At 42.0% G+C, this 25,300-nt stretch overlaps 1 protein-coding gene across 6 annotated transcripts in view; it reads left to right on the plus strand.

Moving 5' to 3' along the window:
- The window catches only part of NHSL1 (NHS like 1), a 242,066-nt gene that overhangs the window by 213,169 nt on the left and 3,597 nt on the right, over positions 1-25,300 (plus strand). For 5 of the 6 annotated variants that reach the window (XM_060115028.1, XM_060115033.1, XM_060115029.1 and 2 more), the window contains 3 exons: positions 6,676-6,865; positions 17,300-20,542; positions 21,060-21,192. In XM_060115028.1, coding sequence (XP_059971011.1) covers positions 6,676-6,865; positions 17,300-20,542; positions 21,060-21,192 — 3,566 coding nt within the window. Of the gene's footprint in view, positions 1-6,675; positions 6,866-11,779; positions 11,912-17,299; positions 20,543-21,059; positions 21,193-25,300 lie in introns of all 6 variants that reach the window. The other variant, XM_060115034.1, reaches the window with a different exon arrangement.

Genomic DNA, 25,300 nt, shown 5'->3' on the forward strand with positions numbered 1-25,300 from the left:
ATATGCTCAAATGATGATGACTAGTGTCTTATAAACTGTCTGGTTTTATGAAAATTGGCCACTCTTTCAGTCACTCTGAGTCTTTTATTCCACCCACATAGAATTTCCTACCTAAGGCAATGAATTTGAGAGGTTTCAGCAATTACTAAAAAATTTCTAATTGTGTCTTCACAGGTTATCTACGTGTAGAACTACCTATGGTTATACTGGTACTAACTTTATAATGATAATAAAATACTTTGAACTTTTTCAAAATTATATCTCATTTTCACAAGAACTCCCATGAAATAGGTACTTTAATAATTATTACTATCATTTGAACCATCTGGAAACTGAGACTCAGATATATGAAATTACTTTCCCAAGAAGATCACATAGCCAGAATGAGTCAGAGAGGACATGACCCAGGGCTTCTCACCTTATATTTCATTTCTTTTCATGGCACCATATTGGGGAAATAAAAGGGCAAGATTACTAAATTACCCAGTGCCTTCAGATTATGCCTGCCATTGTCATTTTTCCTTCTATTATTATTATTTTTTTTTTTTAAATTTTTTTTGCAGTATGTGGGCCTCTCACTGTTGTAGCCTCTCCCGTTGCGGAGCACAGGCTCCGGACGTGCAGGCTCAGCGGCCATGGCTCACGGGCCCAGCCGCTCCGCGGCATGTGGGATCTTCCCGGACCGGGGCACGAACCCATGTCCCCTCCATTGGCAGGCAGACTCTCAACCACTGCACCACCAGGGAAGCCCTTTCCTTCTATTTTTGACTTGTCTGATGTTCATTCATTCATGCTATTGTTTTCAAAAACCATTTAAGTCCTGCTTGGTCTCAGTATACAGACAGGGCCCCTAGCCTAGGGTAACTTACCATCTAGAAAACATTTATGACGATTCTAGATACAGTCATTTCTCACTGGGTCTCTCTGGGTGAGTAGTTTCAGGAGGACACAGTGGAAGCACAGAGGAGTCTTGGCTGGTTCCTCATGTTCCTTGCTCTGCAGTTTATGGCCCCTGTTACTCTGTACCTTTGCAGGCAGGGTGGGAAGATTGGGGTCTGTCATTTCCAGGCCTTTATGCTTTCAAACTGTGAGGCTGTCTCTCATAACTTGTTCCCGTTTCTCTTGCTACACACATCCCATTAAATTGGAATGGGCTGTATTCCTAGCTGCCCTCCATTCTAGACCGGGGCAGGACAGGGGGCGGGGGGGACAGACACACAGCATTCTCATTGTGTTGATCTCTGTATTCCCGGTATAGAGCCAAGCACCTGGCACAAAGAAAAGCTCAGAGGCTGGGCTCAGTGCTGTCTGTGAGTCTACTTGATACTTGCTGCAACTGTGCAAGGTAGCTTGCATTGTGCACGTCACAAATGCATCTTGGAGGGATTACACCACTTGCTTAAGATCACGTAGCTTTTAAACCCTGAAACAGAGTTCTCTCTCTCTTTTTAAAAAGAGCATTATGTGGTGTAATTTACATAAAATAAACTACACGTCTTTAAAGTATACAATTTAATAAGTTTTGACATATTTATACATACAGGAGACCATCACCACAATCAAGATAGTGAACACACCCTTCACCCCCAAGAGTGAACTAGGATTAAAACCCAAATCTGTGACTCCACAGCCCCTGTTTTCCCTGAAACAATGAGTGTATGTGGAATTGAGCCCTAGCTACAGCTCTTTCCTGCTAACTACTCTCTTAGGGGAGTTTTGAATTGTTGAGATAATAGGAAGAACATCTTTTTCAACCCATCATCCATCAGTAAAAGAGTGGATAAATAAATGTATTAGAATGGAATGTAGGCTTCAGTGAAATGGATTAACTATAGCTCACACAACAACACGGATTTGTCTTCGAAACATAATGGTAAGTAAATAGCACTACAAAGAGAATGGTACCATTTTTATAAAGTCAAGCAAGTCTAAATATGTAATTTAGACATATTTATGCACACACATAACAACAATTTAGGGAATGATAAATAACATAGAATTCAGGAGAATGGTTACCTTGGAAGCAGGGAAAAGTATGGGGTGGATGCAATTTTTGGTACTATTTTAAGTCATGAGTTGGGTAGTAGGGTCTTAAAAATTCATGTTATTTTGTATATATGATTTATTATAATAAAAGTTCATTAAAAGTAAGAAATTAGGCTTCCCTGGTGGCACAGTGGTTGAGAGTCTGCCTGCCGATGCAGGGGACATGGGTTCGTGCCCCGGTCCGGGAAGATCCCACATGCCGCAGAGTGGCTGGGACCGTGAGCCATGGCCACTGAGCCTGTGCGTCCGGAGCCTGTGCTCCGCAACAGGAGAGGCCACAACAGTGAGAGGCCCGCATACCACAAGAAAAAAAAAAAAAAAAGCTGAAAATATAAAAAGTAAGAAATTACATTATCACTTTGAACATTTATGTTCACTTAATATGTGATCGTTTAAATCCAAAATATTTTAATTCAGTACATGGTAAGAAAGTTTAGAGCCCATGATAAAGAGGCTAGGTTTGTGGTAATAGTAGGAGTAGGAGAGAAGGGACAATTGAAATTATTTAATAATGTGAATGTGGAAACCACCTCCTGGCCATCCTGGAGCTGCTGGATGGGCCATGAACTGTGCTTCTGTGTGGATCCCCCCAAACCACTACCCTTGGTTTTTGTTGTTGGGTCCAGGGCCCAGGGGACCAGGGGGAGGAATAAAGAGAGAAGAGAATGAAGTCAGGATCTCTTGTGTCTAAGTGTATTGACGGTGGAAGAAGCATAAAGCCAAAAAAGACTCCAAACATTTCGGCGCCTTATAAAACTATCTAGAATCTTTAAAAAGCAAGAGTTAACCCAAGAAGGATTTAATTCTGGAGAGAAAAACACCATGGACCAAGTAAGTGTCCTGTAAAAAGGACCAGAATGTATGTGGTTTTCCTCTTAAATGGTGCTCTATATAGTTTCATCTGTTCTATATCTATTTTTATGTAATAATTGCTAAATGAATGCTAACTTTAACTCTGGCTATAATTAGGTTTTCTAATTTTTAAAAGCATAGCAGATTTAAAAAAAAAAAAAAAAGCCTGGGTGGGCATATGTGTTTCATAGTTAAGCCCACTTTTTGGTAACTTGGCCATCTGCCAAAGAGACCATGTTTCAGGCCCCACCATCCATCTGGTGGGAGCTTGTCTGATTTCCAGACAGGACCTAGTAGTCTCTGAAATGCAGGACTTAACAGCATCCAAAATTCACAGAACAACTGCTGGTATGGCAGGTGATCTCCCTTTGTAAATTAAGCAATTTGACACAAGAAATCGAGGTTTCTTACGTTTCATTTGTGACTGTCCATTCCTTCCAGGATAAGGATACGGGGTGTTAATGACATACTGATCAATTTACAGTTTTTAAAACTGCATTTAAGTTCTGAAAGCAAGACCACTTTAAACTCAATATTTAAAAAAATAATTTACCCTGTACTGAGGGATCCCTTAACATGAAGCATGGTGACGCTATTTAAGTTATTCTGTTCTCAACACAGGGAGCTTGAGTTGCTCAAAACATACAGCTGGTAAATGACAGAGCCAGCATGCTGATACTTACAGTTTTTTACTCCAGAGTGTAGTGTTCCACCCACTACACCACACTGTTGACTTTACTCTAGCTTTTTTAAAGGTTTTGTTCTTATTCGGAGATATAAATGGAGATTTTATTTTTATTTTATTTATTTTTGGCTGTGTTGGGTCTTCGTTGCTGCGCACGGGCTCTCTCTAGTTGCGGTGAGCGGGGGCTACTCTTCGTTGCAGTGCGTGGGCTTCTCGTTGTGGTGGCTTCTCTTGTTGTAGAGCACAGACTGTAGGCACGCCGACTTTAATAGTTGCAGCACACGGGCTCAGTAGTTGTGGCTTGTGGGCCCTAGAGCGCGCAGGCTTCAGTAGTTGTGGCACACAGGCTTGGTTGCTCCCCGACATGTGGGATCTTCCCAGACTAGGGATCGAACCCATGGCTCCTGCATTGGCAGGTGGATTCTTAACCACTGCGCCACCAGGGAAGTCCAGAGATTTTAATTTTAGATAGAAAACCTAGCAATTTATTGCAAATATTGCCAAGTTGTTATTTTACACTGTTTGACAGCAGAAGCTTTGAGGGCACATGTGGGTTCTAATCCCAGTTGCCCACTTGTGAAGTTCCCAAAAGTGAAGTTGCTTTACTCCATTTCCTTATTTACAAAACAAGGCTAATGCTGTGAAGATTAAATGAGGTACCAATTCCTATAAAGCCTGTAACCCAGGGCAAGGCATTGAGCAATCAGTTACTAAATGGTGACCCCTTTTTAAGCTAAAATTGTGAAATAGCTCTCTATGCAATTCTGATTTAAAGCCTTCTGAAACTTACATTCTCATGGGAGAGACAAACAAGGTGAATAACTAAAATATATGCATCCTAAACTACTACATACTAAACTAAAATACCATGCATACATGGTGATATGTACTGAAGAGAAAAAAGAAAGCTGAGAAGGGGGATATAAAATATTGGGGAGGAGTTGAAATTTTAGGTATGTGAACAGGTAAGACCTCAACAAGAAGGGGACTCTAGACTAAGCACCTGAAGAATAAGAAGGTGCTACCTGTGAGGATGTCTAAGGGAAGAGCATGTGCGAAGGCCCTGAGGCAAGAGAGTGCTTGGTTTGTACAAGGAACTGGATGGAGGATGGTGAGGCTGGAGTAGAATAAATAAGGGATAGAATAGTAGAAGATGAGGTCAGAGATAGCAGTGGGCCAGTTCATAGGTCATGTTGGGTCTTGTAGGTTATAGTAAGGATGCACAGGAGCAGCACGATCTGGCATATTTTATTTATTTATTTATTTTTAACATCTTTACTGGAGTATAATTGCTTTACATTGTTGTGTTAGTTGCTGCTGTATAACACAGTAAATCAGTTATGTGTATACATCCATCCCCATATCCCCTCCCTCTTGCATCTCCCTCCCACCCTCCCTATCCCACCCCTCTAGGTGGTCACAAAGCCCGGAGCTGAGCTCCCTGTGCTATGCGGCTGCTTCACACTAGCTATCTATTTTATGTTTGGTGTTGTATATATGGATCTGACATATTTTAAAAGGATCCCTCTGGCTTCTGTGTTGAGCAGTAGACTATTAAAGGGGCGGTGGGGAGAAGGGGAGGGTGGCCAACAAGGTCAGAGTATGGAGACCAGTTAAGAGGTTAAGGTAATAATCCAGAGCATTACAATATACATGGTTTTTTTTTTTTTTTTTTTTTTTTTTTTTTTTTTTTTTGCGGTACGCGGGCCTCTCACTGTTGTGGCCTCTCCCGTTGCGGAGCACAGGCTCCCGATGCGTAGGCTCAGCGGCCATGGCTCACGGGCCTAACCGCTCCGTGGCATGTGGGATCTTCCCAGACTGGGGCACGAACCCGTGTCCCCTGCATCGGCAGGCGGACTCTCAACCACTGCGCCACCAGGGAAGCCCAACACATGCTTTTTAAAGATAGAAAAATCTTCACAAACATAATGTTAAATGAAAGAAATAAGTCACAAAACAGAAAATACAATATAATTTCCCTTAGAGAAAATTCAATTACAGGCAAATAAAGCCTGGGGTGTTAGGAGTCAGGATAGCAGTTACCCTTTTGGGGTGCTGTGTGGTTGAGGGGTGCTGAATTGACCTGGCTGCTAGTGTTCTAGGAATTCCCTTGGGAAGGTTTATTGACTTTTCATTTTTAAGGAAAACCTGTCTTAACTGCCTTAGGTGGTGGTTAGTTTAAATGCTTTTGACTTGAAGAGCAGTCCTTAAGCGTTTATTATGATTATAACCTGCCATTTCCCAACGAAAGTCAATTACCCTTTTTTGTTGTTATTGTTGCTGCTGTTCCTGAGACCGTCACATTTCTTTTGAGATCTTGGTGTTTTCTTGTCATAGAACCAGCTGCTGGAGCCATCTTGAAGTTCATCATAAGATGCTTTTGCCAAAACAACTTTCTTGCTTACACTTTTTAAGATGTTACAGGAGGAAAGGTGTTGACGAGGGCTCCCCAGTTAGCATGTTAATCTGTATAAAAACAGACACTGCTGGAAATGTTTTCACGGGACTTTGATAAGGCTCCAAGCAGAGCTTCAGTCAGCTTCTTATAATTTAACAATTTCACACTGATTTTTTTTCCCCATATAAGTGGTTTCCGAAGAGCACAGATAGTTGAGCAACAATAGCTCCGTCATTTCAAACTGTTCTTTGAGGTCAGAGCCTAAAGGAAATGAGATTGAGGCTAGAAATTACTTGGAGCAAAATGCAATTTTAATAAAAATAGAAACTGGTGGGCAAACCCATGATGTTTCTCTGGGCTTCTAATGTTAAACTAAATCCAAAGCTTTCTGATCAGAGTAAATATAGAAAAAAACAGGAAGAACTTAAAAAATTTTGTGGGTCAGCAAAACCTTTTGCAGTCCTCATGGCTTAGAGACTAAGGCCTCTGCACATCATATATATTATGGGTCATACTCAAGGTGATGAACACTTCTCTTGCAAACCGTTAATTCTGTTCCTAAATGTGACCAATTTTTTTTTTTATGGCTTGCTTCACATCAGTTAAAATTTTTTTTTTAAAGAAATGTATTTTTAAATGTTTCTGCCAGCATTTACACACACTGTGGCTTCCTCTCACTTTTTTTCCCCTGCAGTGTTCCGTCTCTTCGTCAGAAGAGGAAAGACTTTCTACCAGGAGACCTAAAACGCCAACCTCAAGTGACTTCTCTGACCTTAATACTCAGACCAACTGGACCAAATCACTTCCCTTGCCAACACCGGAAGAGAAGATGCGACAGCAGGCCCAGACAGTCCAGGCTGATGTAGTTCCTATTAACATAACTGGTATGCTTTGCTCTGCAGACAGGTTCCACATGTTCTGGGAGAATGACTATGGCTCTTTGTTTGTTATATGCTCTTAGCATGTCATTTATACATCAAAGGTAAATAGCTGTGGTCTGACTTCCTGCTCTTTGTTTAATGAAGGGAATACTAAAACATATATATGTGTGTGCATGTCAAATATATATTAGATAAGAAGACTATGTCACCAAAGGTTGATGTCAAAGAACTCGGTGGTCCAGCCATTCTGCTGAAGTGTTTCTTTAAATCGATTTGCCTTCTAAAAATATTTTGGCTATATGGGAATATCTTCCAAATGTGATCTTGGGTAAGAAAAAATTAGGTTTACCTTCTAAAGGGCTATTTTAACTCATTTTTAGAAGTGAAGATATAACACTTTAGTGATATTTCTGAATGATTTGCTTACCTTCTTGTTTTCTCAAGTAGAAAAAGAGAAAACTTGCTTGAAATAAAAATATCAAGTGAATAATAACTATAAATATTTATATGTATATATATATATATATATATATATATTTTTTTTTTTTTTTTTTTGCGGTACGCGGGCCTCTCACTGTTGTGGCCTCTCCCGTTGCGGAGCACAGGCTCTGGACGCCCAGGCTCAGCGGCCATGGCTCACGGGCCCAGCTGCTCCACGGCATGTGGGATCCTCCTGGACCGGGGCACGAACTCGTGTCCCCTAACATCGGCAGGCAGACTCTCAACCACTGCGCCACCAGGGAAGCCCCTATAAATATATATTTTTTTAAAACTTAATAGGGTGGTAAAATTATATCTTGAGCTCCATAATTTGAATTCTACAACTGTCGAATAAAAATCCATTCCTTCTGGGCTTCCCTGGTGGCGCAGTGGTTGAGAGTCCGCCTGCCGATGCAGGGGACGCGGGTTCGTGCCCCGATCCCGGAAGATCCCACATGCCGCGGAGCGGCTGGGCCCGCGAGCCATGGCCGCGGAGCCTGTGTGTCCGGAGCCTGTGCTCCGCAACGGGAGAGGCCACAGCAGTGAGAGGCCCGCGTACAGCAAAAAAAAAAAAAAAAAAAAAAAAAATCCATTCCTTCTGAATTTAAAAATATCATCTATGATAATTAAAGTGACAAGGTACATAAAGTTCAAAGACAGTATTTCACAAATGTAGAAGAACTGTTAAAACGATATCAAAACTTTTCTACTTTATCACTTCCATAACCTGCAGAGAAACTAGGTCAGTGGTTTGGGGAGTGTACAAAATGCAAAATAGACACGTTAAGAGTTAGTAGTTTCAGCCATTAGACTATGTGTTCAAGAGAAATCGTTTACTGATAGTTATATTGATAATCAGTCCATACAAAGCCTGGCTTATAGGGCCAGAACCTAAAAAAAAAATCAGGTGACCAATAAGGATAAGTTTTCATTAAAAAATTAGGATGAAAACCCATAGCACCCTTGCTATGTTTCTGAGGCAGCTGCTCTTGACTACTGTTAGAAAGCTTTTTGCCATGGCATTGGTGGGACTAAAAACATTTTGTAAGGAACTGAAGACATTTTGATAGTTACTGAAGAATTTTTTAAAACCTTACAGGATGTTTAAAAATTACATTTAAAACTCTATTTTGAATTCCAGAGAAATTTAATAAATAAGTACCTGAATTATTTAAATTCCATGTGCATTTTTCCATATTTACTATACTTAAGCCTTAAAGGAATAACATGGCATTTTATTCCATTTTTTAAAAAAATAACATTGATTTTTCTGAGCGTGATTCTCATTCACCTAGATCATATTTTTTAAAGATATTTTTATACATAGTTACATTTCAGAACAAAGTACAATGTTTATTGCTCAATGAAATACATGGGTGCATATTTTCTACAAGAAAATGCATTACATTATTTGATTAAGTGCAGCAGAAATGTAATTACATTATATATGATTAAATGCCTCAGAAATAATATTATAAGATAAGATTGTGCTATGAAATGTGACAGTCCTTAATGGAATTAGGGTAAAATGCATTATCGTGAAATTAGGAAATTTAAAACAGAGTAACTAGAGTTTCTGGAATAAGGAATAATTTGCAGTGAAATACATTGTCACAACAGCAGACACTGTCAGTCTCTTTGAACTTAATTCTCTCCTGTTTGACGACTAAGTGGATATGAATTACATAGAGTTTAAAAGGAGGTCTTGAAAATGCCACACAGGAAAGGTGAATGACAATAAACAAATGAGCAGTATGAGTGAGGAAAAAATGCAGTTTAATTCTGAGTGGTTAACGTTTTTGGAAATGTAGAAAGCAAATACCTAATTACATATTTATTGATCCATTTTCTGGATCCGTGTGTTCACATATACACACATATTTCATAAAGAAGTAGTTTTTCTAATATTCTGGTATAAATAAGCATTAAATTTAAAATGTTTACTTTTAGTGGTTGAATTGACATAGGTTATACAACTTCCTGTTCTTTAAATGACATATTTCTAAAGCCCTAGAAGACTTCTGAAATAAAAATGTAGCTTCCTGTAGGGCATTGTCATGTGTTCATTTTTTTGGATGAACATTGACCTTCTATTTGGTTTGCAGGACAGTTCAGCAGAGGGAAGAATGCCAATCAATATATTATTTCAAATCCAGAGAGATGCTCGCCAGGCATAGAGGTAGAACATTAGCGCAATGATCTGCTGGCTTGAAAATCAATTTAATCCCTTTAGTCATAGTCCTGTGGGACTCGTCATGTTCTAAGAGTTGAGAAAAAAATGTTTAAAATAAAATGTACATACGAGTATGTCCCATAGTCGGCAATGTGGGATAACAACTCTTCTACCTGGAAGATAAACAGAGTGGGTAAACATACTTAAGCACTTCTTACAAACTGCCTTTGTACTGATGTTCGAGCTAGCTAAATTGATCTCTAAGTAGTAACCATGACCAACTAATGCCATTTTTCAATGAAAGGGAATAATTAAATTCCTCTCAATTCAGTAGATATTTACTGAATAACTGCTTTGTATCAGGCATTGAGCTGAATGCCACAGGCGATGCTACAGTACATGATCATGGTCCCTACCCTCCAGAAATGTATAATCCAGCGGGGGAGACAGTCCTTTTAGGTCACGATTCAAGATGGAGTGTTGGCACCAGTAATGGTGTATGTCTTAGATGTTCATCTTCATGATTTGTTTCTTAATTTCTTTGGAGCTTGGGTGGTTTATCTTTGTTTTAGTTTAGGAAGCAAAACTGGAGACTAAGTGCAGCTATCTGTTAATATTCTGTCCATTCTTAATGGCTTGACCCAAGAAAATGTTTTTCTTCTGCTTCAGGGCACTAGTGGACTAGTGAAGTCCTGACTTGTCCCTTACAAGCGCCATATATGCTATTGTACCTAGTGACCCATTTATCACAGTGATGGTACCTTTCGGCATTTCAGGGTCTTCTCTAAGTCATTTCTGTTTTTCTCCATTAGGAACACAAGTGTGAGCATTTTCAAGTTTGCAAGCACTTATCTAAGTTTGTTGCTTTGTAGGTGAAATGTGTTTTGATCATTCAGATCTTTTATCCTCTGTTTTGACTAGAACCTTATTGGTTCTATTCACAATTTATTCCCATTAAAATAGAAGATACATTGTTTACAACATACCCACTTTGAATGTGCGTCAATATTGCTAAAAAGAGTGAATAATTTTTATACTTTTCTTAAAACATAAAAGTATGTATTTTGTGTATGTATTTTTTTAAAATCTCTTTTTGAGGAGAAGAACCATTTAACAAGGTCAGTGCTATAAAACTTTCTTTAATTAAACTGTTAAATTTAAGGCAGACCAATCAATAACTGATTGGTCTGCCTTAAATTTAAACTGATAAATTTAAAGCAGACTGATCAATAACTGATACGTTACTATTTTATGGTTTCCCATGGTGTGTTAATCACACAGCTTACACGCTAGAAAGAAAAGAAGTCCTGTGGATGTGGCATTCTGGGTTTGGTTTCAACATAACTGAAATGAATTTAGATCAACTTTTAAAAATGATTAAGAAACAGCAAGAAGCAGTTCAGCTTTAACAACAGCAGTGCTCCTGGGTCTCATTGTGATAAAAGTACTTTATCATTATAAGGCTTTTTCTTTTTCATTATCATTGTATCTCACACCATAGCAATTACCACAGTCTATCCAAATTATCAGCCTCCTTGACAGAAGAAAAAGTTCTTCATCCAAAATTCTTGATTAAGTTATTTGTTTCATCACATAGGACAAGACATTACATTGGTCTCTGGAGAGGACCAGATGAGTCAAACATATTCATCACTGACACCGCATACACACTGATGTTAAGTGTGATTTCAGTGACCAGAAGCCCTTTGTAAAATACTTCCAAAATGATACTTTTTTTTTTTTTTTTGCGGTACGCGGGCCTCTCACTGTTGTGGCCTCTCCCGTTGTGGAGCACAGGCTCTGGACGCGAAGGCTCAGCGGCCATGGCTCACGGGCCCAGCCGCTCCGTGGCATGTGGGATCTTCCCAGACTGGGGCACAAACCCGTGTCCCCTGCATCGGCAGGCAGAGTCTCAACCACTGCGCCACCAGGGAAGCCCAAAATGATACGTTTTTTAAAGAACACAAAATCACTTTTCCAGTGCGTTACTCACCAGTTTGTATTTGCCACTCCAGCTCATTTGCAAATGAGCTCAAGGTGCTTCCTTTGGAAGGACACACACATGGACATTGGAAAAGAGCCTTATGGTGCTAATGTGCTTTCCTTCCTTTTTTGCCCTGCAGCATTCATTCATCATCGTATGACTGGCTAACATCATTATTAATACCTTCTTATCATTTTACAACAAGCTTCTGGAAGAAAGTGCATGGTGTCGGCTTGCTTGAAAATAACCTTGCTTTGCTTGTTCTACTGCTCTACATTAGGGGAGAATTTCGATCGCCAGGCCAGCCTTCGGCGGTCTCTAATTTACACAGACACTCTGGTAAGACGACCGAAGAAAGTCAAAAGGAGAAAGACTATTACAGGAGTCCCTGACAGCATTCAGAAGGAGCTAGGTATGGCTCATCAGAACTGTATTCTGTTGCCCCTCATTGCTACTCACCATTCCTACGCTAACCTCGTCGGTGGTGCTTATGAAATCGATACATTCTGATAGCCTTTTGGTACCCCAGAGGGCCAGCTTCTTTCCTGAACGAAGCACTGGGTACAAATCTTAACATCCCATGCAGATGATTTATTCAATTTTGTTGAGAAGGTAAGAGGAAGAGCCTATATGAAAACTATTAATTGGGATGATAGAAATTTAAGTTATGTCATCATCTCTATGTACCTTGAACAGTGGGCATTCCCAAGATAAAATTTACTTTCAATTTAGAGCTTAAGTCTTCATAAAACCAAAAACCTATTCTAGGACTTCAGATTATGAATAGAGACTTCATTAGTTGTGCCGACAATATTGGTGGCATTTTGTCATCAGAGACAGTATAGCATAATTAGTAAATACCAGTACAGTAGAAAATAGCCACGTATGTTGGCTAGTGCTTTATTGGTACTTCGGTGAAACAATTCCATAGCTTTTTGATTCAGTATTTTTCAACCTTTGATAAAAAAATGAAAAAATCTTTCGGCTGGTGGAGAGGGTGATTTACTTCATTATTCACTCATCCATTTTGTTTCTGCTTATCTTTATATATGCTTTGGATAATCCTTTCCTTCTTTTCTTTCTATATTCACTTCCTCTCCCTGTTTTTTCATGGCCCATCAGGAATGTCTGCCGAGATAGCAGGGCTAAGGGCAGGGGCTTTGGTGCCAGGCTGCTTGGATTTAAATCCTATCTCTGCCAGTTACTTGCTGGGTGGCCTCAAGCTGGTTACTTCACCTCTCTGAGTCTACTTTTTCATTCAACACATGTGGCTGGTGATGTTACTAGAACCTACCTCATAGGGTTGTTTGAGGAGTTAATGAATTTATACAGATGAAGCACTTGGTGCCTGGTACTACTATAAACATAATAGCTACAATTACAATTATTGTATTCAACTAAATACTACCTATCTTGAAACTTGCCTTTTTCTTTTTGGCCAACCTGTGGACTTCTTTCCTTATAATCACTTCACCTGGTCTTTTTACTTTTATTTGCTATTGAGGGCTATACTCTAGAAACTCCTAATCATTATTTCTGAGCTTGCCTATTAGTCTTTTAATCAAAATGAGTTTATCCTAGCAATATTGGTATATGTCATAGCAGTTTGAGGTAGCATTTCAACTTCCAGGTGCCACAGACATCACTCCTGTGTGTTTTTTTCCTAACACCCTTGCCTAAATGCTTTGTATTAGGGAAGGAAGTCTCACTCTTCTTCACCCCACGTCTTCTCTCTTACTGCCATCCAATTCTACAGTATGTGGTCTCTGCCTTCCAGACTGTAACAACAATGGGACAAGAGTAGCGATGCTTTTCCTCTGCTCTAGGTAGCTCCAGTAACCCCGATGACATACGGGTGCTCATCTTATCCCATAACACAGGAGTTTAATCACAAACAGAGGCAAGATTGCATCCACAGGATTTATGAAAGTTGCTTCTGGTTATGCCCTCACATCTGCCTCCTTTAGTGGGCCAGGGCTCCTGTATCCCATTCTTTCAGATTCTATTTTTCTCTCTCCTTTAGATAACAGCTAACTAATTTGAGAAAAAATAATATGTACTAGTATGTTCAGCAGATATTAATGAGCTAAGCTTTTACAGAGCTCAGGTAATATTTATATTTTAACCGATCTTCTAGGACATGAGCCTTAACCTTAAAAAGTGACTTTAAAGACAGCTCTTTGCAAGATAACAAGGTTGATGTTTCCAGGTAGGCTACATTTTGAGTGGCTTTCCAACCAATATGGGTAGGTTTTGGATGGCTTTGTGCAAAGAGAATAAGAATAGTTTGGCCTGAATAAAGATAGACATACACATAAGTATTCAATATGAATTATCTATCTATCTATCTATCCATCCATCTATCTATCTATCTATCTATCTATATTTCCAGAGCCTCAGAGTTAAGAACTTTTATCACTTTTATTACTGAACCAACCAGTATGGAGCCAGTAACTCAGTTGCCTCTTTGACCTTATTGGAAGGATCTGATCAGCTAGGTAAATCATATCTTCTGTAGTTTTAATATTTTTAAAACCAATGATAGAGTCTCTAGGGTCTGCATTCATTTCTGTTTTGCCCGTAACATAGGAACACCACTAATCCTAGGGGAAAGACAATAGCTTTCCCTACATCATCTGTGTTGTGAGTGTTACCAGATGTGAGACAGTTGATGTCATTGCACAGTTGATGACATATCCTGGATCACCGCTGGAGGTCTACTGAGACAGCTGTAGCTAAGTTAGAGCTAGTTTTTTTAAAAAAGGACAGTTAGACAACCACTCTAGTTTTATAGATAGGGTAGTTGGAAGGATTCGTGGGTAGAGTAAGGGAAAGTAACATTTGAACACAGTAACATATAGCAAAAAAATTAGATCTTTTCTTTGTTCGTTCATTTGGACAAAGGTTGACCTTGCCCTTTCTTCTAATATTTTGTACTTATAAGGTGTCTGATTGGAAAGCTTTGTGCTACCTAACTAACGATTATCAAAAATAGACACTTCATATTTTCTTTAAAAATTAGTCTTCCTTAGATATAAAGCGTAGGGAAGGAGAGTCAAACAAGTTAGATTTTTAAAGGATACGATTATCTGAAAGAAAGACATTTAATAGGAAAGATGCAACCTGTCCACTAAACACTGCCCGAGTTGTTGGGACTTTGGATTTTTAAAATCTAACCAGGGATGCTCCCAGAAGTAGAGAGTTAATTGTGCTTAATTATATGCAGCTTTTACTTCAAAATCTTTAGTGGCCTCGAGAGACCAGTCAATATATAAAGCTTTAAAATCAAGGTATGATATTTTCTGTTTAAAGCATATTTATGGTATATAATATGTTGCCTTCCGTTTAAATAAAAGGCTGAAATTTCTAACTCTTTCTTTACTCTCATCTTAAACGTACATAGAATTGTATTTGAATGACCTGTTATGAGGTTTCATCTTTTAGAATCAGATAAGATTATTTTGTTGGTATATAATGATTGTTTGGCTGCTGAATAATTTGGGTACTCCTGGAACTTACCCCAATATGAATTCCCCAAGCAGAAAAGGCCTTGTTTAAAGGAATCCCCTTCTGAATAATTTTTGCTGGTTTGTACTAAGAACATTACTTTAGACCTGACAATACATTAAACCTTAAGTAAAACTAACTTGTAGATTTCTATCATTTTTGATTTTTAAAATAAAAAATGATAGAAATCATTTTTAAATGATTTCTGTTTTTTAAAAATTGGGCAATCCTTGTAGTATTATATAATAAGTAAAAGAAAAAATATGTGTAATTATTTTAAAATCAGGTAAATCCCATCAAGATTTTTAGCAGCACCTGAGCGGACTATATTTGTTTGTAGTTCTATTTTTGTAATTTTTGCTGTTTAATCAAGATAGCATTCATCTGTGTCCTGTAATATTGTCGCACCTTTTGTACTGTGAACATTTTGGAGGATCTGTCTTGGGAATAGAATTTTGATGGTCCCTGTGATAAATAATATCAGAGTTGTTTTATATATATATTTTTAGAGGTTATAGAAAAGCATTGTTATTTTAATTTAAAAATAGTATTGAGCTCTAGGTGGTAAAGAAATGGCTGTAGTCCCATTTTCAGAAGCCTAGAATGGTTTCACATGCAAAATTGTTACCTGAAAGAATCAAGACTTTGTTTATGGCCCTTAAAGACATTTAAAAATCTACCACTGACCTCATGTAAAAACTACTACAGATTTGAAAGAAAAAGATATTAACATAATAAGGTATGCTGAATGTTTGGAATTGAACTGGTGCAAACTGATACAGAACTACAAGTCAACCCCCCACCTTCTAAAATACTAAACCGCAAAAACTTGCACCTTTTTTCTTTCCTTAAAGTGGGTTTTCCTTCTGTTCCTGCCCTTTTGCCCACTTCCCCTCTTTCTGAGGGAGAATGTCACATGTGCACACGTGAGTGTGTGTGTGCAGTAAGTATACTTGGCAGAGGGTAGGAGGAGGAAATAGATCCTCTTTGCCAAAGATACAGGTACAAAAGTGATTCTCCGTCATCACAGTGAAGGAAAGAGCTTTATGCTGGGGAGCCTTCGTTGCAGGGTAACATCTCCTGTGCGTTTGATACAAGACCACTGCTGCCATTTTAGCATTATGCTTTGCTCCTTGGATGAGCTGTGCTATCCAGTCAGGGATATGTGCCATATGATGGTTAATTTAAGTGGGGTAGGGAGGGAGATCTCAGGGATGCCGTCATCACCAGTGTCCCTGTCCAGGTAAACAGGGATGCCAGTTGGTCCTTGTTGGATGACAATAACATAGAAAGAATTATGGTTTTGCTATTATTTTTCAAGATTTAATTTGTCCTAAAGATGACTATGCATGAATTGATGTTTTTTCTATATATACTTTGAGTAAATTCTTGGCTTCATGATTTTTTTTTTTTTTAAGCTTCTCTTCTTTCCTAGGTAGCTTGAAACCTTTACCTACACTTAAGGATGTTTGTCATTCATTTTCCTCCCTCTCTGTAAACCCTGCCTCGTGCTGCTGCTGCTGCTTTTCTTTTTAAACATACTATTCTTTCTGTTTGGTTGTAAAGCTCCAAGAAATGAATAATCTTAATCTGAGGAAGTGTTCACTGGATCTGTTCCTGCTGCTTTTTCCCCTCCAGAACACAACAGATTGCCACTGAATTTTGAATGTCACCAACAGACAGATGATAATGGCTTAAGATGGATAATGAAATGTTTGAAACACAGATGGGCCTGTAAATCATTTTTCTTTTTCTTAGGATTTCCTTCTGACATAAAAAATTAATGTAATTAACAATGTTTTATACCAATATCCCTCATAAATGGTATCTCTGTAGCCCTATTGTTGAACTGCTACATTCATCTGTCTTTGGAAAAGACAGTCACTGCTTGACGGCTGTTCTGTGCAATCACCAGGTGGGTGAAAGGCTACCTTTACGAAAAGGAGGTTATGTGAAAAGTAAACCTTCCAAGAAGCACTCAGCTTTGATCTCAAAGGGAGTACCTGAGAATCCTATATGCAGCACTTAATGTATGGGAGGATTTGAAGTATATATTAAGAGAAGTACCCAAAATTCATAATAAGGATTTTCATTTTAGGGGCTATCAGTAACTGTCAATACTTAAACTTTCTCTTAGGTGCTTACAGGAAAAAAGAAACCAGACCAAATAGAAAAGATTTTTTTCTTTTAAGTACAACAGAACAGAGTCAGAAGGGGGTGAGAGATCAAGGTAATGAACTAAGATACTGATTTTTATTTTTAGGTGACAAGCCTCTTTCTGCTTTATCTCCAGCTTTGGGGGACACTGGCCAAGATGATGTCGGTGGCCACTCAGTGGACACCCCAGACCACTACTCTACGCTCGGAAGGCTCGATAACTATCGATCTGCTGGGCAGCGCTCAGAAACCAGGGATTCCAGCTGTCAGACTGAGGCAGTGAAAATCCTACCACCTTCGATGAGAAGAATCAGAGCGCAGAAGGGGCAAGGCATTGCTGCCCAGATGAGTCACTTCCCAGGCTCCTCTGGCAACATGTCTGTGCTGAGCGACTCTGTGGGCGTCGTGTTCCCTTCCCGCTTCAACAGTGACGCTGGTTTCCACAGTCTCCCCCGGTCTGGAGCGAGGACAAACGTTCAGTCCCTGGAGCCACGGCTGGGTGCCCTGCGCCCTGCAGAAGATGCAGACGAAACTCTCGCCTACCAGACGGGTCACCTGCAAGTAGACGAAGACTTCGGACATCTAGGAGCTGCCCCAGGGACTGGAACACTTTTGAGGCCCAAATCCCAGGAGCTGGGGCACTTGGAGGGTGAAAAGGTAACAAGCTCGGCATGCGTAGTCTCTCCTCACACGACCTACTCCACCAGTATCATCCCAAATGCCACCCTCTCCTCCTCTTCAGAGGTTATTGTGATTCACACTGCTCAGAGCTTAGGGCAGCTGGACAGTAAAATTACCAGTTCATCTTCATACACGAAGATCAAATCCAGAGACCACTTCCTCTCCAGGCAGAAAGATGGTCATCATTCTCCCCATGGTAACTGGACGGAGGGGCACTCCACCATTTTTTCACAGGCCTCGGATCCTCATTCGTCCAGTGCAGCCACTCTGCTGTCCCTCTGTGATTCTGCGGTCTCTCTAAATACGCCCGCAAATCGGGAGAATGGGTCCCAGGCCATGGCCTATCATGGTAGAAACAACCTGAGCTTCCTGGTCCACCCCCAGGATCTGAACAGCAAGAGTGAGTCCAGGCATTCCGGAGGCAGGGGACACGGCAGCGCAGAGCCCTGGGAATACAGTGCCTCGGCTAGTGGGCGTGCGTCCCCACGGAAGCCACATTTGGCAACTCCTGGTTACTCCACCCCTGTAAGTAACATGAGCGGTGGCAGTTTGGACCAGACGTCCAAGAAAGACGGTGCCAGGGCCGTGTATCCAGGGGACCACGATGGCTACTACACTTCTCTGCACACCAGCTCCGGACACGGCCCTGGAAATGTGTGCAATAGCAGCGATGGCTTTGGGAACCCGAGGCACAGCGTGGTCAGTATTTTTGATGGAAGAGCGCGGAAGAACCAAGGGGACCGGTCGAACTGCCAAGACAAAACCCTTTCTCGAAACATCTCTCTGAAGAAAGCGAAGAAGCCTCCCCTGCCACCTTCTCGGACAGACTCTCTGCGCAGGATTCCCAAGAAGAGCGTCCAGTCGAACGGGCAGGTGCTGAACGAGAGCCTGATCGCCTCGCTCCAGCACTCGCTGCAGCTGAAACTCCCGGGCAAGGGCGGCAGCTCGCCCTCCCAGAGCCCGTGCAGTGACTTCGAAGAGCCCTGGCTGCCTCGCTCCCGCAGCCAGAGCACAGTGAGCGCGGGCAGCAGCCTGACCTCCGCCACCACCCCCAACGTCTACGCCCTGTCCGGGGTCACACCGGCGCAGAGCGACACGAGCAGCGTCAAGTCCGAGTACACAGACCCGTGGGGTTACTACATTGACTACACGGGCGTGCAGGAGGACCCGGGGAACCCGGGCGGGGCGGGTCCAGCCGGCAGCGCAGCGTCGCCCGGAAACGGGCCAGGCCGCCATCTCCCGGACGGGTCCAGGGCCGCGGTAGCCCCGGTGCCCGATGGCGCGGTCAAACCAAAGATCACATCGCCGGAGAAGTCACACAGGGTCACTTCTCCATCCAGTGGGTATTCCAGCCAGTCGAACACACCCACAACTCTCACCCCTGTGCCTGTGTTTTTAAAGTCAGTGTCACCAGCCAATGGGAGGGGGAAGCCCAAGCCCAAGGTGCCAGAAAGGAAGTCCTCTCTGGTATCTTCAGTATCCATCTCCTCCTCGTCCACGTCTCTTTCCTCCAACACTTCTACGGAAGGAAGCGGAACCATGAAGAGGCTCGATTCGGTGCTGGCCACTCCCCTGGCTGCGCCTCCTCTGCCCTCTGTCCCATCTCCCTGTCCCAGGGACAAGTCTCCTTTCCTCCCTCCTCCGCCTCCACCGGCGGATTTCCCCGAGGGCTCTCCTCTGCCCGGCTCTCCCCTCTTCCCCTCTCCACCGCCAGAAGCTCTCACTCCCTTCTGTCCCCCCACCGACGCCTTCTTTCCTCCGACACCGACAGCACTCAGCCCCCTTCTGCACTCATCTGCCTCCCTGCCACCTCTACCACCTGCCTTCCCCCCCTCGGTGCCCCCGCCTGCCCCACCGCTTGACCCCAAATTGATGAAAGATGCCAGGCCTCCTTTCAAAAAGGCTGGCCAGCCAGAGCCCTCCCGGGAGGCCTGCAGGCAGCCTTCCACCAAGGAGGAGGGCGGTAGACCCCCCATGCCCCTGATCACCACGGAGGCGTTGCAGATGGTGCAGTTGCGGCCGGTGAGGAAGAACTCAGGAACCGATGTAGCACTGTTACGTGAACACACATCTCAGGAAAAACGAACTCCGGTTGTTCCCCAGTATCATGTAAAGCCATCTGCTCTCCTGAAATCCCGAAATAGCATAAATGAAATGGAGAGTGAAAGCCAGCCTGCCTCTGCGACAAGCTCGCTCCCGACTCCTGCCAAGAGCTCGACTCAGGGTCACCAGGACAGTGTAGCCGAGCGTGGCCTCCCGAGCCGCAGCCCGGGCCGCGCCGGGGAGGCAGAGGCCGGGCCCGGGACCGCCCCGCCCCATGAACCCCCCAGCCCGTCGCCCAGCAGGAAGCCCCCCCCTGTTTCCAAGAAGCCCAAACTGTTCCTGGTGGTGCCACCTCCGCAGAGAGATTTCACGGCGGAGCCCGCAGAGAACGTGAGCAAAGCGTCGCCCAGCCCCATGAGAGGAGAGGCACGAGAGAGGTGTGCAGCCGGGGCTGGTTCCGATGAGACCGACTCCGGCAGCTCGGTTCTTGCGGGAGGAGCTGCAAGATCTGAGTCCCCGGGCAGAGTGGAAGCCAATGTCCCCATGGTGCAGCCCGATGCCTCGCCAGCCCCCTCGCGGGAGGAGCCGGGCGCCGAGCGCAGTGTGGACGCCGGGGACAACGTGGAGAGCTGTTTGTCTCTGCAGGACCCAGGGCGTGAGTCTGGTTTTCTCTTGTTCCCCTCTGACCATATGCAGCTGAGGCGAACAGGGCTGGTGCACGTTCACGTTCAAGCCAGCAGTATGTGGACTCCCCGTGCTGCCTCGTACTTAGGTTACCAACTTGGCATTTCTATGAATTTTTTTTTTTTAATCTAGATCTAAGGGTAGAGCTTACAGAAGCGCAGAAAATAGAGGCGGGTGGAGTGGTCGGCAGCAGGCTGGGTATTAAATAGCAGTGAGTAATCCCCTGGAGAGCTGCAAAGAACCGTTCTAACAAAATTTAAGGGAGATTCAGTCAGTTTCTCTAGACTTTAACAGAAAAGCCTGAGCTTTGACTGTCATGCTTGTGTCATTTTCCCCATCTTTGTAAAATATCAAACTACAGGCCCCACTGCTTCTCCCTGTGACTCTCACGTTGTCAGGATGGTAGGGAAGCCTATTTGGGAGCTTGGCTAAAGACTGAAATTCAAGTCATTTGTGCATCTTGCGTCTGCCTGCTTGTTTCTCCATAGCTGGGGTACCGGAGGCTGACACAGCCGGTTCTTCCTCAGAGACCTGTGATTTCTGTAAGGAAGATGGGAGTGATGAGGTGATGACCCCCAGTAGACCCCGGACCACGGAAGACCTTTTTGCAGCTATTCACAGGTATCCAAAACTCCTTCCTCTTTTTTGCATCTACTTTATGAGTCCCCCTTTCCAAATCGTTTCTCAGTGTATTTTCCTTTCTTGAGGTTTCTAATGTCACCCAGTTAGGCTTCATTAACCTGATTATTGATTTCTTCGTTTGTTTCTATATTTTTATTGGCCTTGACTCCAATTTCTGTTTTACTTTGTTCCACTGATTTTTATGATGATATGGGGGACAGAAGCTCAACGTGATGATGCCATTTGGTTGGCCCTTCTCTGACTAGCAAGAAATGCAGTGTCGCTGTATTTGACTGGATATTTACAGGAGTTGGGTTAGAGTAGCCAGTGGTCCAGTCCAGGATGAGGGATGCTGTGTTCTGTGGACTTAAGATGCACAGACTAGCTGTACAGGACTTCTTCTTTCCTAACAGTGCTTGGTTTTATTGCTGTTACTATTTTCATTTTACAGAAAAACTAGGATTTTATAGTGTACTATCTTTGGCTACTTAAATGTTTCGGTAAAAGTACATCTTTTTTAAGCAGGAGCAAAAGGAATTAAACTTGCTTGTTACTATATACTGCTAGTGCCATCTACTGGCGTAAGAAATTCTTGGGTTAAAAAATGTATAAAATTTTCAAAATAATCGCCTGAACTGTTGTACTCTTTACATGTGATCACCTTGAAGAGTGAATGTGACTTAGCACTAAAGCTTTATTTATTGCCTCATTTTTCTGGCTATAAACAGTTGAGTACTCCCACAACGGTGTCATTGTAAAAATGGATATGATTGTGTTCGTGCAAGGACTTTAAACTATATGCTGTATAAACCCTTTACTTCCTTCTAAAATTCTTTACCATAGTATTTTCAGATAACTCTTATGAATGCCCCTGTGCTGCCAAGGTCCCTGAATCAATGTCCCCTTTTTTCCTCCTGAAACTAAACATCCTGTAAAATCATTTGATTCTCTGTGTAAGTAACCTGTGTCAGCAGTACTTTCCCAATTCTTAGAATCTAACTGAAAAGGCTGTTATTGCATGAGATAGAAAGCAGAGGCTGTGAAGTCCCTACCTGCGATTCCTCGTGCAACATGTAAACATCTAACTTAGGGGGGGAAAAAACAAGCTGATGAATTAAGGTGTTTGTCAAGAATTATGTTCTTTAACTCTTGACTCCACTACTGGTATAGTGTCCCAATAGACCCTAAAGCCTGCCTCTTTAACATTGTCTGACCGCTGTCTGTGCTCTCATTAGAAATAAAAAGGTAGCTAGTGATCACATTATTCCTCCAAATAGGGAAATAAAAATTCCACATCCTTTGAAATCAACTTCAGTGACATGTCTAGAGGTTTACGCTGATGTTTCTAACTCGAATCATGCTGGACACCTAATGAGCTCTCAATGATTGTGTAACTATTAGGAAATTCTTCCAAGGCTCAACATCTCCCGTTCGATATGGGATGCATTGGGTTGCTAAATATGCAGGCATATATACTTAAAACAGCATCCACAGAGAAGATGTGTTGCCTGGTTGCTCTGTGCACTAAATACTTGGTCTCAGAGAGAACCCCAGCTGTTGTGGGGCCACATTACTACACACTTTTCCTAACAAGATACCGAAGATCTCCTCTGTGTTTTATTGTGGCAACCTTCTTAAGGCACTAAAAGACTGTGGTTTCTCCTATCAAGGAGTTACATCTACTGCAGATGCAGAAATTGGCCAGTCTGTATTGTTCCTTGTACACGACAGAAGGAAAGACTGAGTAGGGTATGGATTACAGAGTGGGAGCAAGGATGCAGGCTAACTTTTAGTAGATGGATGGATGGATGGATGGATAGATGCAGGCTAATTTTTAGTAGATGGATCGTTGGATAGATAGATAGATAGATAGATAGATACAGGCTAATTTTTAGTAGATGGATGGATGGATAAATAGATAGATAGATAGATGCAGGCTAATTTTTAGTAGATGGATGGATGGATAGATAGATAGATAGATGCAGGCTAATTTTTAGTAGATGGATGGATAGATAGATAGATAGATAGATGCAGACTAATTTTTAGTAGATGGATGGATAGATAGATAGATAGATAGATGCAGGCTAATTTTTAGTAGATGGATAGATAGATATAGACATAGATAATATATTAGCAGACATAATAGGAAGCCAGCTAAAGTCTGTGATTTTTAGGGCTTTATTATATATCCTTCAGTACCTAAGCTAATAATCTAAATTAAAGAATATCTAAATTGAAACACAGCTTTCAAATTTTATAATGCAAATTAATTCACTTCAGATTTAAAGCCAGATGGAAAATGTAGAACACCAGTTGAGGGGTGAAGTTTTTATCTTTATTGAAGTAATTAGTTTTTAAGCCAGTGTTAATTGTTCAAGCGTTTTTTTATAGCCATTTTCCTTAGAAATACACACACATATTTATAGTCTGTGTGTATATATACATACATATATGCAGAGAATTCATATATTTAGTTTTAATTCTCATTTTAGTGGGCAGTTACTCTTGAGAAACAACAATACTTTTATAAATTCCCGTCTTCTGTCTTCATTCTAAATCTACAATTAAAGGTTGTAGCTTTAATCAAGCATAGCTATGGCTTGTTATGTGGATCTCAGCACACCTTCTCCATTTAAAAGCCAAACAGAAAAGCCACATTTAAAAGCCACAAACCAGGGCCTCCCTGGTGGCGCAGTGGTTAAGAGTCCGCCTGCCGATGCAGGGGATACGGGTTCGTGCCCCGGTCTGGGAGGATCCCATATGCCGCAGAGCGGCTGGGCCCATGAGCCATGGCTGCTGGGCCTGCGCATCCGGAGCCTGTGCTCCGCAACGGGAGAGGCCACAACAGTGAGAGGCCCACATACCGCAAAAAGGAAAAAAAAAAAAAAGCCACAAACCAATACCTACAAGAATCAGATGAGCAGAGATGTCTTTGGGAAGCAAACAGTATAAATTGTGAGGTCATGTGCTCTACTGCAAAGGTATTCCATCAGGTCCTACTTCTTGTGTTAAGCTGTATGACTTCACTCTCTAGACCTCGATTACCTTCTCTGGTCAGACCAAACCACCTAAATGTTTTCCAGTTCTGAAATTCTGAGATGTTATTGTTTCTGTGGTTTTTGTCAGTGGGTCAGCAACTTAACTCCAGAGCGGTGCTCTTGTTGACAGTGGAATAGAACTGTTGAACCAAAGTATCATAGGCCAGTCTCTGCTGTCCTAAAGGGGCTGGTGCTATGTCAGCTCTGGCCACCCGCTTCTGCCTCTTAATTGGGTTTTTACCACTTCCTGTCTTCCATTTTAGTGGCTTCTTTTTGGCCAGAAGCACAGAGAGGACCCTGGGAGCACCAAGCCCAGGGCAGCCATCACGGGCCCATCCTCCCCTGTGGCTCGATGTGCAGGACAGGTAAAAAGAGCACTAAAGCCTGAGCTGATAGCAGGAAGGAAGAATTATATTTCCCTAAATGACACTCAAAGGTTTGTTAGGCATCTACTCTTTGCCTGACACTTTATGGCTATGACTGCATTTATCTTTATTGATAAGCCTCTGAACTGTCTACTGTTATTCCTCTTTTCCAGATAGGAAACAGGATCAGAAAGTTCAACTTGCCCCAGTTTACAGAGCAAGGAAGCTTTAGCAGTGGGTGAACCCAGGTCTATGTGACTCCAGAGGTCCTTTATCTCATTGAATCCTCACAAACCTGTGAGGTTGTTATCATCATCCACATTTTACAAGTCTGAAAAACTTGTAAATAGATGAGTAACTGGTCCAGGGTCACACAGCTAGAAGTTGCTCAGATTCAACTCTTAATCTCTGTGTTCAGATAGCATCCTCTCAACCTTTGCCTGTTGCAGGTTCTAGAATTTTATGGCAGAAAAAGAGGTATAACCACACCTTTAGTAAATATATCAAGTTTCCTTACAGCCAGTCCACCTGCACTTAGCTGAGAGATTCCTCCCACACTGAGTTGTTGGTATGAAGAGACCTGCAAGGGGCCACTTGGCACATCTGCTTTATTTTCTCTAATGCATTCTCAGCAGAAGACACGTTGAGCCAGGGAGATTCTTAGAGACTGGGAATAAGAAATTCCCCCAGGACAGTTTTACTTTT

This window comes from Mesoplodon densirostris, chromosome 12 (assembly GCF_025265405.1).
Source record: "Mesoplodon densirostris isolate mMesDen1 chromosome 12, mMesDen1 primary haplotype, whole genome shotgun sequence".
Lineage (NCBI taxonomy): Eukaryota > Metazoa > Chordata > Mammalia > Artiodactyla > Ziphiidae > Mesoplodon > Mesoplodon densirostris.